The sequence below is a fragment of the Haematobia irritans genome, chromosome 3, assembly GCF_050003625.1.
Source record: "Haematobia irritans isolate KBUSLIRL chromosome 3, ASM5000362v1, whole genome shotgun sequence".
Lineage (NCBI taxonomy): Eukaryota > Metazoa > Arthropoda > Insecta > Diptera > Muscidae > Haematobia > Haematobia irritans.
In genome coordinates this window covers 52,490,253-52,505,432 of record NC_134399.1, presented here as the reverse complement: position 1 = coordinate 52,505,432, position 15,180 = coordinate 52,490,253, and the positions used below count along the sequence as shown (strand labels likewise).

General features: G+C 35.1%; 1 protein-coding gene across 1 annotated transcript in view; it reads left to right on the top strand.

Moving 5' to 3' along the window:
• Positions 1-14,340, top strand: part of LOC142229105 (acidic phospholipase A2 PA4-like) — a 131,330-nt gene extending 116,990 nt beyond the window's left edge. Inside the window, exons 2-6 of the mRNA XM_075299647.1 lie at positions 8,059-8,220; positions 8,278-8,447; positions 8,508-8,702; positions 8,769-8,856; positions 13,720-14,340. Of these exons, the coding sequence (XP_075155762.1) occupies positions 8,060-8,220; positions 8,278-8,447; positions 8,508-8,702; positions 8,769-8,856; positions 13,720-13,816 (711 nt within the window). The 5' untranslated portion in view covers position 8,059 and the 3' untranslated portion in view covers positions 13,817-14,340. The remainder of the gene's footprint in view (positions 1-8,058; positions 8,221-8,277; positions 8,448-8,507; positions 8,703-8,768; positions 8,857-13,719) is intronic.
• The last annotated feature ends 840 nt before the right edge of the window (positions 14,341-15,180 follow it).

Sequence of the window (15,180 nt, the reverse complement as noted above, 5' to 3'; positions counted from 1 at the left end):
GCCGGATCGGATGAAATTTGCTTCTCTTTTAGGCTCCGCAAGCCAAATCTGGAGATCGGTTTATATGGGGACTATATATAATTATGGACCAATGTGGACCAATTTTTGCACGGTTGTTAGATACCATATACCAACACCATATACCAAATTTCAGCCGGATCGGATTAAATATGCTTCTGTTAGAGGCTCCACAAGCCAAATCTGAGGGTCCCTTTATATGGGGGTTATACGTAAAAGTGGACCGATATGGCCTATTTTCAATACCATCCGACCTACATCGATAACAACTACTTGTGCCAAGTTTCAAGTCGATAGCTTGTTTCGTTCGGAAGTTAGCGTGATTTCAACAGACGGACGGACGGACAGGCTCAGATCGACTCAGAATTTCACCACGACCCAGAATATATATACTTTATGGGGTCTTAGAGCAATATTTCGATGTGTTACAAACGGAATGACAAAGTTAATATACCCCCATCCTATGATGGAGGGTATAAAAATAATTTTTCACCAATACAACGCACCAGCGCACAATAGTGTTTTAACAATGTCTAAAATCAACGAATTAAAGTACGAGTTGCTTGACCACCCACCTTATTCTCCTGATTTAGCTCCCAGTGACTTTTACTTGTTCCCAAATCTAAAAAAATCCTTGCTGGTAAGCGTTTTACCTCAAATGAAGATGCAATTACAGTTGTAATTGCTTCGTGCCCATCAAATGTACAAACACAGACATCATGTAACTGCAAATAAAAATAAATTATACCATATAGCAAAATGCAGAACAAAAACAGGTACATTTTTTCAATTACACTTCCCTTTTTTGTGTTCACATCTGAATAAATAAATTAACACAAAACACAATAATTCCGTATTCTCCGTCTATTCCAAGCAATCAACACACGACTGATGCGCAAAATAAAAATCGTGTGTTTTTCTAAAATTCTTTTCGCTGCAAAAAAAAATTAAAAAATTAAATGTTCACGAAAACAATGTACATGGTCTTTATGGTTCTAGACATACTTTTTGCTCTGCAAAAAAGTAAAAAAAATTGAATGGTCAGGTACGTGATTTTCCCGACCATGTAATGGTCTCAAATTCTATCATTTAAATAATAGAAAATGTTTGCGGCATTTGAGAACCATTTAAATGCTTATTGCCAACATATATTTTTCTTCACTCAAAAATTATTTTTAAAAATACAAAATACATGGTTTTCGCGACAATTATATACTCTAGATAAGCAATAAATGGATGCGGCAACCATGTCTAAACATGTTTTTTCTGTGCGTGCAAATTTAGATATAGCCCCGGGTATATATACCACCCGATTTCTGGAAATTTATTTACTAACCGATGGTTTTCAAAGTGAACACAATGTAATTTTTAAGCACCCTAAAGTACGCAACATTTTATCGAAATAGATTCAGATTTGGATATAACTCCCATATATATGTATAGCCCAGTTTGCTCAAATTTGACCATAATATCCTTATTATTAGCCAACCTTACTCTAATTTTAAAGTATAACTCGATCTAACTAAAATTTAGATATAGCTCATACATATATAAATATTGTCTTATTTTTACAAATTTGGCTATTTACCTACACTATTTGAGCGGTATCCTTTTTTTAATAATGGACTTAATTTTAGCAGTAATAATTTAGGTGTGAAATGAAGTATAGCTCCTGTATAGCTCCATTTCTAGCAAAAACTTGCAATTTCGAAGACTTACAGTAAAAGTTCTTGAACGGAGTTAATATCTTCATTTTGGGGCAAAAATCGGAAAATCGGCATTTGCTATTTTTTGAGTAAAAAATCGGCAAAATTGGCAGCCCTGAACATAAGGCTTTACTTTTTAAAGGGTTTCTAAGGACACACCATATATTTTAGTTTTGAAAGCAGATATGTGATCACATTTCCTCAAGTCATAGACATACCACGTTATGTTATTAAACACAAGATTGAGTTTTTGCTTGTTGTTTGCGTCAGCGTTTGATAAAAAGCTCGCATCCATACAGTATGGTAGGCATTATGTAAGACTTCACAATCAAGGTTCGAGTTTTTTGTGGTGTATAATATTGTGTATTCCAAAGAACGCGCAGGTTATTGTAAGCTGATTCAATTATATTCCCAATATGAGTGGACCATGTAAGCGACGAATTGAAAAATATAACGAGGTTTTTGGCATTTTCAACAATGTCGATTCTTTCGTTCGAATTATGTCAACACTGATTTTCGGTGACTTTTTTTATTAAAATGCACTTTGACTTCGATGGATTTAAGCTTAAGTCATTTGCGCATGACCATTGATGGACTCTTTGCAAATCCTTGAGGTACACCCCGAGTACCTCAAAGTGGTTCTGATCGGGAATTCATTACAAAGGCTGATTGATATCTGTTGGTCAAATAAGATTGGATCGAACGCCTTTGAATGATCTAGCTGACATCTAGTAGCGCTTTAGTACAGCTACGTTGAGCTCGAAATCCATATTTGCTTGGTGTCAATAATTTGTGTTTATGTATAAAAGAACTTATTTGGCGATGCAGTAATATTTCTAAAACATTTGATAAGAAGGATAGAATTGCTATAGGTCGTAGTTCTCCATTGGGTTTTGATATAGGAATTATTTTTAAATTTTTCCAGCTATTCCAGCTCTGTAATTTGGTTAAATTCATGTTTATCAAAAGAATCCATATTCTTGTCATAAAGAAAATTGTAATGGCTTGGGATGAATTGTGTCATAGGTATAGGTATGTTAATTTCATCTACATCCACGTTCACTTGAATAGTGTTTTCTGACCTCCCAATACCAATTTCTCGTATTGTTTTTTTTTTTTTCACTGACTGCATTGTTGAAATGATTCATTCACTTTTTTTCGTTTACTTCGAAAATGTTCTTTCATGTCATCCAGTTTAAATCGTTTTCATCGTTGATAAGCAAGATCTTGTTCTGTATTCAACTGTTTTGTACGGTCTGAACCACGGGCTATTGCAGTTTTTAATAGTTTTGATGTTTAGCTTCACAGTACTTTTATATAATTGTTCAATATTATTCTCTAGGAAAATTGCTTGTCCATCTACTGAGGTCATAGTATATATAATCCAATTCAATTTTGAAAATCTCATCCTCAAATTTTTCGTAGTTTATGTTTTTTAAGTCCTGATATGTATATTGTGATTTAGGAGAGTTTACTTGAACGTTGTAGGTGATAAAAATCAGGTCGTGTTTCGATAAACAAGGAGCTGAAAGTTGATCGTATAACAGAATTTTGGATTGATCGTTTACAAATATGTCAAGTAACGTGCCTCAAGTTATTTAAAAAATAAAGTTAAAAAAGTAAATGAATATTTCTAATTATACCCTGCGCCACACTGTGGAACAGGGTATTATAAGTTAGTGCATATGTTTGTAACACCCAGAAGGAGATGAGATAGACACATGGTGTCTTTGGCAATAACGATCAGAGTGGGTCCCTGAGTCGATATAACCATTTCCGTCTGTCCGTCCGTCCGTCTGTCTGTGAATACATTTTTGTGATCAAAGTCTAGGTCGCAATTTAAGTCCAATCGCCTTCAAATTTGGCGCATGCTCCTAATTTGGGTCAGAATAGAACCCTATTGATTTTGGAAGAAATCGGTTCAGATTTAGATATAGCTCCCATATATATCTTTCGCCCGATATGCACTAATATGGACCCAGCAGCCAGAGTTTTATACCGATTTGCTTGAAATTTTGTACAAACATAACACTTAGTCGTATAGTCAAGTGTGCAAAATTTTATTGAAATCGGTTCAGATTTAGATATAGCTCCCATATATATCTTTCGCCCGATATGGACTTATATGGCCCCAGAAGCCAGATTTTTGGCCGAATTTGGTTTAAATTTTGCACTAGGAGTACAATTAGTAGTATAGTCGAGTGTGCAAAATTTTATTGAAATCGGTTCAGATTTAGATATAGCTCCCATATATATCTTTCGCCCGATATGGACTAATATGGTCCTAAAAGCCAGAGTTTTGGCCCAATTTGGTTGAAATTTTGCACAGGGAGTAGATTTAGCATTGTAGCTATGCGTGCCAAATTTGGTTAAAATCGATTCAGATTTCGATATAGCTCTCATATATATCTTTTATCCGATATGCACTTATATGGACCCAGAAGCCAGAGTTTTATCCCGATTAGCTTGAAATTTTGCACAAGGAGTACAATTGGTAGTATAGTCATGTGTGCCAAATTTGATTGAAATCGGTTCAGATTTAGATATAGCTTCCATACATATTTTTCGCCCGATATGGACTTTTATGGCCCCAAAAGCCAGAGTTTTGGCCCAATTTGGTTGAAATTTTGCACTAGGAGTACAATTAGTAATATAGTCATGTGTGCCAAATTTGATTGAAATCGGTTCAGATTATATATAGCTCCCATATATATGTTTTTTCTGATTTCGACAAAAATGGCCAAAATACCAACATTTTCCTTGTTAAATCGCCACTGCTTAGTCCAAAAGTTGTAAAAATGACTCTAATTTTCCTAAACTTCTAATACATATATACGAGCGATAAATCGTAAATAAACTTTTGCGAAGTTTCCTTCAAATTGCTTCAGAGTTAAATGTTTCCAATATTTTTTTACTAAAATTGTGTTCCACCCTAGTGCATTAGTCAACTTAAATTTGAGTCTATAGATTTTGTATACATTTGACGGATGTGATATGGTATCAAAAATTTAGATCTACAAAGTGGTGCAGGGTATAATATAGTCGGCCCCGCCCGACTTTAGACTTTCCTTACTTGTTTTTATCTCTTTTTACGCGATAAACCTATGATGTGTTTTGCCAAAGGTTTTGCATGCTTAATCAGCGTTAAGTATAGCGGTACCGACACATAGATAAACTCTTTTCGTGAAAACTGGGGAAGTCAAATGCAGAAGAAAATAACTTATTAAATTTAAGTTTAATTTATTTAAATTAAATATTATAAAATAACCCAAGGTGTTAGTGAAAATAAATTAAAATTGAAAACATTTAATTGACAATTTTAATCGATATTTTTTATGGTGTTGATCGATTCAGCCCTTCTTCTAGTCTAACCCTCTAGAAACATTGAAATTGTAGCGCAATTAAAATCATTGATAGATGAAAGGATTCAATGAAATCAAATTTGTGTAAATATTTCATAAGTTACGATTCCGGATTCGGGGTCGAGCAAACTTTTTATGACTCCGACTCCCACTCCATAGCCCTGTTATTTATTAACAAATATTTGCCCAGTGTGACCGTAAAAAATAATAGAATTTTATTAGTTTTTAATTAAAAATTTATTTGAAACTATGATTTTTTAATCCAACTAAAAACCCTAAGTCAGTTAAGAAAGTTATTGAAAATAGTTACTTTTTAAATTAAAAAGTTAACTGAGTTTTGCCGTCAACAATTAAAAACTTAATTCAAATTAGTTAATTATTATAGAATTTAAAACCATAATAAATTATGATATTAAATGAGATAGGTACTAACAACAAAGGTTTTCGACCTATCAATAAAGGTCTAATGAAATTATTAATTTTTTAATCAAGTTTTTTTATGCTCAATTAAAGCTGTGATTGATATTATCATTTTCGTTCTTGAAGACATTTCAATTAAAAAATTAATTGGATCAATTAATACCGTGATTGAATCAGAAAACAATTTTTTTCTGTATAGTAAAATGGCAAAATGTCGAATTTCAATCATTGCCTTGGTATAAGTCGAAAGTCGATTCGGATTACAATTCAATCATCAAACTTCAAAAAGTAATTTTTAAAGTCGACCTTTTGCTTTTGATTTCATCGCTCAATTTAATTTCGACTATTCGTGATATTCAGAATCTTCCTTCGGTTACCGTTGAATCGACTAAAGAAGTACTTCATGAAGTTTTTCATCCTCGACCCCAAAAAATCGAAATTTCTTGTTATAGCAAAGTCAAAATTCGTATTGGAAAATGAAATCGTACTAAGGATTAACAAAACCAATATTTACCAAGTTAAGACATCGAAGAACTTGGGTGTTATCCCTTCAGTTTTTTTGGTGCCAATTGACCCCTTTTTCCAAGCAATTGGAATTTTATACCGGTCATGGGACTGGTTGTATTTAGCCAATTGGTAGCCACTTCATGAATTTGTCTCTAGACCACAATGAACCCATCCCCTAACCGGTTCAAATGTCTTTATCACATGGTTAATTAACACATTTCTGGCCCTTTTGCATCTATAACAGGGACAGTTCTATTTTTAGATTTTTTTTTCAGTTATATTTTCCCTACATTTGTTCATTTTCTACCAATATCACAAACATTTAAATTGACGTTTCAACGCTGGGCGTTCAATGGCGTATGTGGCTGAATGCGTTAAGGCGTTCTGTTATGCTGCCAGTAAACCCAGGTTCAAAACCTGGCCGGAGCGAAAAAGTTTTTCAAATTGTAAAAATTAGATAAAATAACATAAGACAAATAAAAAAAAACATTGATAGAAATAAGAAGCAAAATTGGTGGAAAAATTTGTTTTTTAGAACTGTCTCTCTAACATGTCTATTTGAACTGGTTAATTGGTGGGTTGAAAACAACCGGGTCAATTGACCCTTCCTTTGACAACCCCATGTTAAAGGGTATCCCTTCAGTTCTTGGGACTGGTCCCAAACAGGTCGATTCACCTGTCCTTTATAGCCGGTACAGGTCCTTTAACTGGTTAGGTGACCGGTGAAATTAACATGGGGTTGTCATAGGAAGGGTCAATTGACCCCCACAAACCAATCCTTTAACCGGTTGTTTTCAACCCACCAATTAACCAGTTCAAATAGACATGTTAGAGAGACAGTTCTAAAAAAACAAAATTTTCCACCAATTTTGCTTCTTATTTCTATCAATGTTTTTTTATTTGTCTTATGTTATTTTATCTAATTTTTACAATTTGAAAAACTTTTTCGCTCCGGCCAGGTTTTGAACCTGGGTTTACTGGCAGCATAACAAAACGCCTTAACGCATTCAGCCACAAACGCCATTGAACACCCAGCGTTGAAACGTCAATTTAAATGTTTGTGATATTGGTAGAAAATGAACAAATGTAGGGAAAATATAACTGAAAAAAATCTAAAAATAGAACTGTCCCTGTTATAGATGCAAAAGGGCCAGAAATGTGTTAATTAACCCTGTGATAGAGACATTTGAACCGGTTAGGGGATAGGTTCATTGTGGTCTAGAGACAAATTCATGAAGTGGCTACCAATTGGCTAAATACAACCAGTCCCATGACCGGTATAAAATTCCAATTGCTTGGAAAAAGGGTTCAATTGGCACCAAAAAAACTGAAGGGTATTTAATAGAGGTGTGCTCGTGGGCGAAATTTCACTCACACTTACACACATTTACGAATCAAAACGTAGCCACTCACACTCAGGCACATTCACGAAATGAAAACCAGTACTCACGCACGAACTACTTTTAAAGTCTCATGCTCACTAGTCTTGTATCGTTTCGGAACGAACTAGATCCAATGAACGGTTCACTAAAAGGAACGATTGTCATTAGTTCCATCTATATTTTCAATTTGCGCTCGATCGTTCCGCGGATCGCAGTTTGATTTTTTGACTTTTGTTTGACAGTAGCTATTTGCAAATTCATTCATTTTTGCGGGCATGTATATTAAATTATTGATTGGTATGCTGCTGTTTAATAGAACCTTTAGTTCCATCTCAGGCTCTTCACAAAAAAATTGTTTTATGATTAATCTTGGGAACTATGTGGAACGCCGTTCGGACTCGGCTATAGAACAGAGGTCCCTTGTCATTGAGATAAACATCGAATCGGACAGCACTCGGTGATAAGAGATAAGACTGTGGTATCACAATGGACTGAATAGTCTGAGTGAGCCTGAAGTATCCGGCTACCACTTACCTAATCTTACCTAACTACCAAACGTTTTTGTCAAGCATACATAACTAGCTCTTTAAATTATAAGAAGTATTTCTTGTAATTCTAGGATTACTAATAAATAAGTAAAAATTCTTCTTCTTTTTTTTGCAGAATGTCCATTAAAATTTTCCCTCTGGTATTGACGGTGGCTTTATTTGTGACGATGCCCTTAAGCCCGGTAGCTGGGTCAGCAGTTCTTATATCCGATATGACAATGACTGTAATGGTGGAGTTATCGTCACGCTATCCCTTTTGTAAAATGCATACTGATCGGTAATTTAAACCCGTCCAAGAGTTTATAAAAAACGAATACTTATACAATTTTTATAGAGGCGACATTCAGCGAATGTTACTGCAAGCTGACCAGAGGAGAATCCGTCAAGTTCCCAGGGAATCAGTCATGGAATTGGAAGACGTGTGCAAGGACTCTGGATCCCATGGTAGAGAATTTCGTGGCGGTTTAGGTTTCATATATCCAGGGACCAAATGGTGTGGACCGGGTAGGTATAGCAAGCCTCCAATGCTATGAATTGCCCTCTGAAATTCGATTTTATTTACAGGTAACACAGCAACGGACTTCAACGATTTAGGCGCACATGAGGATGAGGATCGATGTTGTCGTGAGCATGATCATTGTCCCAATGTCCTAAATGTGGGCGAGTGCCGTCGTGGATTATGTAATACTGGAACATTTACACGATCTCATTGCGATTGTGATGCTCGTTTGCGTCGATGCTTGCAATCTCTCAACACAGGTATTCAATTCAAAATTTTGTTAATCCATTGCCTAATTTTCCTTGTTTTCGATGTTTTCACTTCAGAAACAGCAAATACCTTAGGTGCAATCTTCTACAATGTTGTCCAGGTCACTTGCTTCCAAGAACGTAGCCCTTGTTCGATCCATCAAAGGTTTGACGATTTCCATTACAGAACGAATCAATGTGATATTGAATTTCATTCGGCCGATTTGTATGTGCCGCCTAGAGCTGGCAATCTAATACAAAGAATACTTTCTCGACCCTATGGGCTTATTAACCAAATACCTTCCTATAATGAGAATCCCTATGCAATGGGACGTTCCGTTCGTCAATCATCACCTGCCTACAATCCCTTTTACAATGCGAAACTGCATGTGAAAAATGTTTCACGACGTGTTGGTGTCAAATTGGCTTCAGTGGGGTTAGCAGCTCGAAACTTGTTTCGAGAAATTGTCCGAAGGCCTAGGGTTGTATGGGAGAGTTTGTATTCGCCCGTTAGCCGAGATTTACCAGCCAATTCAAATTATTACTACGGCTCATACAATCGGCCGACACCAAAATATCAACAATTTACTCCGAATAACAATTTTTGGTACTAGGAGTACCAAAACAGGGTTGGATTTGGAGTACTTCAAGACTGATATCTTATATCATAGATATGGCGTTGCCATTTTGATTCATATTTTCATTTACATATATTGACTTATCGAAATAGGGGGAACATCCTCATTGTTTTCAGTATTATTTAATGGCATAACACAAATGTAAACCTATGGATCAAAGGCTATAGAGTAAAGAAGATGGGTTTATTTGTAATTATAAATTTAATTATAAAACCGCTTGTCCCAAGTTATTTCCTGCTCTTAATTTATTTTTATTTGTATTTTAATTTGTCGGACTAAACGCATAAACGACAAGTAAATCGTTTGATTTTCCATTTTCTTTACCCTATGATCTTTGGTATGAATGGAAATATTGTTGAGGTCTAGTTAATGAATTTATTGAAATGTTTACAGAAACTCTGGTAGTAATTTTAAAAGTATGTTACTGAGTTACTTATTTCCCAGAGAGGGAGAGAGAGAAATTTAATTACTTAACCTCGTTAATATAATATATATCACCGCGTTTTTTATTATATTTTTATGTTATTACGAAACGAATCGTACTAGAAATTTGCATTTTCTCTGTCGCTGATGCGACAATTTTACTTGTTGACATAGTTACCAAGGTAGAAAGTCGGGCGGACTATATTATACTCTTCGGGCCGACTATATTATACCCTTCACCACTATGTATACCAACATCTCAACACCTTCAAATTTGTTAGGAGCTATATAAAGGTTTATTTTCCTATATATAAATATTTTAATATGAACCGATTTTGAGAATTTTTTTAAACTTTTACAAAATGTCTAGACTCAAAATTCAAATTGGTTAATGACGGGGACGGACCACAATGTTAGTAAAAAAATATTGGAAATATTTAAATTACATAAAATTTCGCAAATCTTCATTTATGATTTATAGGTCGATATATACGAATTAGAGTATATGGAAATTTCAATTACTTTTGCGAGTTTTCGACTTAACAGTGACGATTTTACAATGAACATATGAGTATGTTATTTTGGCCATATTTGTTAAAATCGGAAGAACATAACATATATATGTGGGCTTTGTCTAATTCTGAGCCGATTTTGATAAAATTTGGCACACATTGCTAAAATTTTAATTGAAATCTCAGTGCTTAACATCAAAATTTTCGAAATGAAACTTGGGCCTCCGTTGCCATATGAATCTAAATCGGGCGAAAGATATATATAAGAGTTATATCTAAATCTGAACCGATTTTAACCAAATTTGGCATGTATTGCAAGAATGTTAGTTCTACTGTCTGTGCAAAACTTAAAGTAAATCGGTGTGAAATTTTGATCTCTGGTAGATACACGGTTAGGTTAGGTTAGGTTATGTGGCAGCCCGATGTATCAGGCTCACTTAGACTATTCAGTCCATTGTGATACCACATTGGTGAACTTCTCTCTTATCACTGAGTGCTGCCCGATTCCATGTTAAGCTCAATGATAAGGGACCTCCTTTTTATAGCCGAGTCCGAACGGCGTTCCACATTGCAGTGAAACCACTTAGAGAAGCTTTGAAACCCTCAGAAATGTCACCAGCATTACTGAGGTGGGATAATCCACCGCTGAAAAACTTTTTGGTGTTCGGTCGAAGCAGGAATCGATCCCACGACCTTGTGTATGCAAGGCGGGCATGCTAACCATTGCACCACGGTGGCACGGTAGATATATCTAAATCAGAACCAATTTCAACTAAATTTGGCATGTATAGTAAAAATGTTATTTCCACTCCCTGTTCACAATTTTAAGTAAATCGGAGGAAAATTTTGATATACGGTGGTCATATCTGTAAATCGGAAGACAGATAAATATGGGAGCTATATCTAAATCTGAGCCGATTTCAACCAAATTCGGTGTGCATATTTATAATGCAAAATTTTACGTAACTCGGGGTAAAACTTTGGCCTCTGATGCCATAAGCCATAGCGAAAGCTATATATGGGAGCTATATCTAAATCTGAACCGATTACAATGAAATTCGATGTGCATATTTATAATGCAAAATTTCACATAAATCGGAACAAAAGATTGGCATCTGGGCACGTAGGAGTTTAAATCGGACGAAAGCTATATATGCGAGCTATATCTAAATCTGAACCGATTTCAACCAAATCCGGTGTGGATGTTTATAATGTTAATTCTACTCCCGGTGCAAAATTTCACGTAAATCGGAACAAAAGATTGGCCTATGAGGCCATAGGAAAGTAAATCGGGCGAAAGCTATAGAGCTATATCTGAATCTGAACCGATTTGACTGATATTTTGCAAAATTTAAGAAACTCATAAAATATTCGATTATACAAAATTTGAAGAAGATAGGTTGATAAATACGTCATTTCGGACCAGATCGGTTATAATTATATATGACAGCTATATCTCAATCTGAACCGATTTATTCCAAAATCAATAGGGATCGTCTTTGAGCCGAAAACGGACCCTATGACAAATTTGAGGACGATCGGACTGAAACTGCGAGCTGGACTTTGTACACAAAAATACATCAACGGACGGACGAACATCGCTAAATCGACTCTGAATTTAATTCTAAGCCGATCGGTATACTTGGTGTTACATACAAATGCACAAACTTATTATAACCTGTACCACAGTAGTGGTGAAGGGTATAAAAACTACATGTAGAGAATTTCTCCTACTTCTGATTTTACCAACCGCCTACAATCTAGAGTGATCAAGACCGGTCGGTGAAAACCGGTGGACCGGTTTTTCGTTTTGCACCGATTGTCGGTTTTGTATAAAACCGATTTTTAGTTGTCGAGACTCTTTAAAACCGTATTGAATATAACATTTCAGAAATATTCACAAAAAGAAAATGGAACCAATAAATAAAAAATCCAATATTTTAATGTTTATCTACTCGTACTCGTTGTTACCACCTCAATGTTTATCTACTCGTACTCGTTGTAAACGCCTCAATGTTAAAACATTGAGGCGTTTTTCCATCATTAAGCGTTTTTGTACTTTTGGAGAAAAAACCGGTTGAACCGGTTATGCCGGTTATGGAAATGGTTCGGTTTTTTAGAACCGACAGGAACCGACTTTCAAAAAAACCCGTTTTTTATCACTCTACTACAATCCCTTTTAAAATGCAAAAATGCGTGTGCAAAATGCTACGCATGCAGGGAATTTCCACTACTTCTGACAACCCTGATTACCATACACATATATCTAAATAGGAACTGATTTTTACCAACCCTGCAAACCCGCGAGTTTAATCACAAAAATATGTTCACAGATATACGTCTAGATAGACTCAGGGGCCGACCCTGAGCATTATCATCAAATACACAATATGTCTATCTCGTCTCCTTCTGGGTGTTGCAAACATATGTACTAACCTATAGTACCTTGGTCCACAGTGTGGCGCAGGGTATAAATAGCAGACAATGTCCATCTGAATTTCTGCTGTTTTAGCAGAAAGTAATAAACATTTTTCATTTATAGGCCGGTATGCACCTCTAGCGAAATTTTCGGTAGCAAAAATTTATTTAAGTCTACAACAAAAAAACAGGGCTGTGTACACAAATTTTAAACCAGCTAATCGCTTTTAAAAATTGTTAATATATGTTCCAAATATTCCTCAAATAAATTGTTTATTATTTACAGACCTTTTAAAAATTTTTACGCACACAATGATTGTAATAAATTAAATGTTTGCTGCCAAAATATGCTTTCGACAACCCTGTTATTTTCATTAGAGGTGCGTACCAGCTCACGAAATTGAACTGTACCGAAAATTTCGTTAGCATAAATAGCAATGAATTTCTTATGGGAATGAAATTTTTCGCTAGAGGTGTATACCGGCCTTATAGATAAAAAGACAAAAATCATACCATTTGGGCTTGCTTACTAACCATAAATCGGCTACACAAGCGATATAAAATCTATATATCATTATATACTGCATACTATTCGAAGCGCTGAAATTTCAAAAACAAATCACTTGAATTTAGATACGATGAAAGGAAAGGAGTTATATTTAAAAAAAATATAAAATTCATTAAACCATACCAGACAATATTGTTTCCATTCATCTAATATTGTTTTAGTTTTATTATTATTATTATAGTATGTACGATTGGAAGTCCTGCATGGAAGGACGTTGTGCCATTAAAATAATTTTAATACTTTTCTGAAATTTCCATTTAGCTATGACTACCATTGTTTTGTCAGTATTGTCATATTTTCTATTAGACATAGTTCATTATTTTTAAGTTTTATCAGTATTCTTATATTTTAAATAAAGATGTAAATGTATACACGTTTTTTTGTTTTATTTGGCCTTTTTCTTTGCAACCATTATTGAACATTTCCAAATATCGCATGTGCTATGACATATATAAATTTGAATCTTTCAGAGCTGGATACAATGAAACTGAACAGGAGGAAATTTGTGCTCAATGGCAATATCAACCTTCCGAAAAGTACGTACCCAGTGCTCCAGGACGTACTTAAATCAATATAATAGCAAACTCATAAGCTTCCATTGTGAAAGAATGCAAACAACTGTTGTACAATGATACATGGATCTCATTCGGAATACCTGCATATGGAACTACAATATCTTTATACTGGAAATAATCTACCGACACACAAACCTACGTCAATGATAGCATTTAGTTTTATTGAGCTTTAAAACCTAATGATAAAACAAGTACTCCGATCCGTTGATAATGATAACCTCCGACCACGTGATATCATTCTAGTTGTAGAAAACAAGAAATCAGATCTTCTTTAGTCTATACTCCATATAGCCAACTCAAAATATGAAACGAAGATGCCCACTGGTCGAACCATTGAAGAATGATCTCTTACAGAGTTGGAGTAGAAGGTTTCACTTGGAAATCAAGTAGATTAACGTAGAAAACTTACACAATAATCATATAAGAATTCTTGAAAACGAATATCAAATTATTATATTAATAAAAAAATCAATGTATTTCTTGCAATGTACAAATAAAATCTAATTTCAATTGTTATATTTGTGAGATTACAGCGACTCCGGAGCAAACCAAAATTTAATATTTTTGAATACAACAAAAGAAATATTTACGTAAATTTAAATTCAATCAAATTACGAAGTCGTGAAATAAAGCAATTGCGATTCCTCAGCGATAATGAAATGATTTGGCTGCAATTACAAAGCAACGTCCCAATACGGAGATTATTGTATGAATTTAGATTTCTAAACATGTATTATCTGCGATATGTGTACTTAGGATAGATAAGGTGTATGGCATAATGTTTAAGGGCCAACCATCTCGTAAGATATCGGTTACATCTGGTGTTCCCCAGGGAAGCCATATCGGACCAGTACTCTTCGCTCTTTATCTCGACGATTTGCCATCGGTTATCCATCACTCAAGTATATTAATGTATGCGGATGATGTGCAATTATTTTCGTCGATTGGTGCGACGGTTGATTCTTGTCGATTACAGGGCGATTTAGACGAGGTTGTCCGCTGGTGTGGCATTAATGGAATATGTCTCAACTTTCGCAAATGCAAGAAGATGGCCTTCTTCAGGTCCAATGCTTTATTGAGGGAATACTATAATGACAACGTTAAATTAGAGGACGGTCAACACTTTATTGATTTAGGTGTGTTATTTGATCGCAGACTGAAGTTCGATTCTCATGTTGAGTCAAGTGTTTCGAGGGCTATGTCCACACTGGGTTTCATTAAGAGATGGTCGAAGGAATTTAATGATCCTTACCTATCGAAGGGAGTCACCGTGGTGCAAGGGTTAGCATGCCCGCCTTGCATACACAAGTTCGTGGGTTCGATTCCTGCTACGACCGAACACCAAAAAGATTTTCA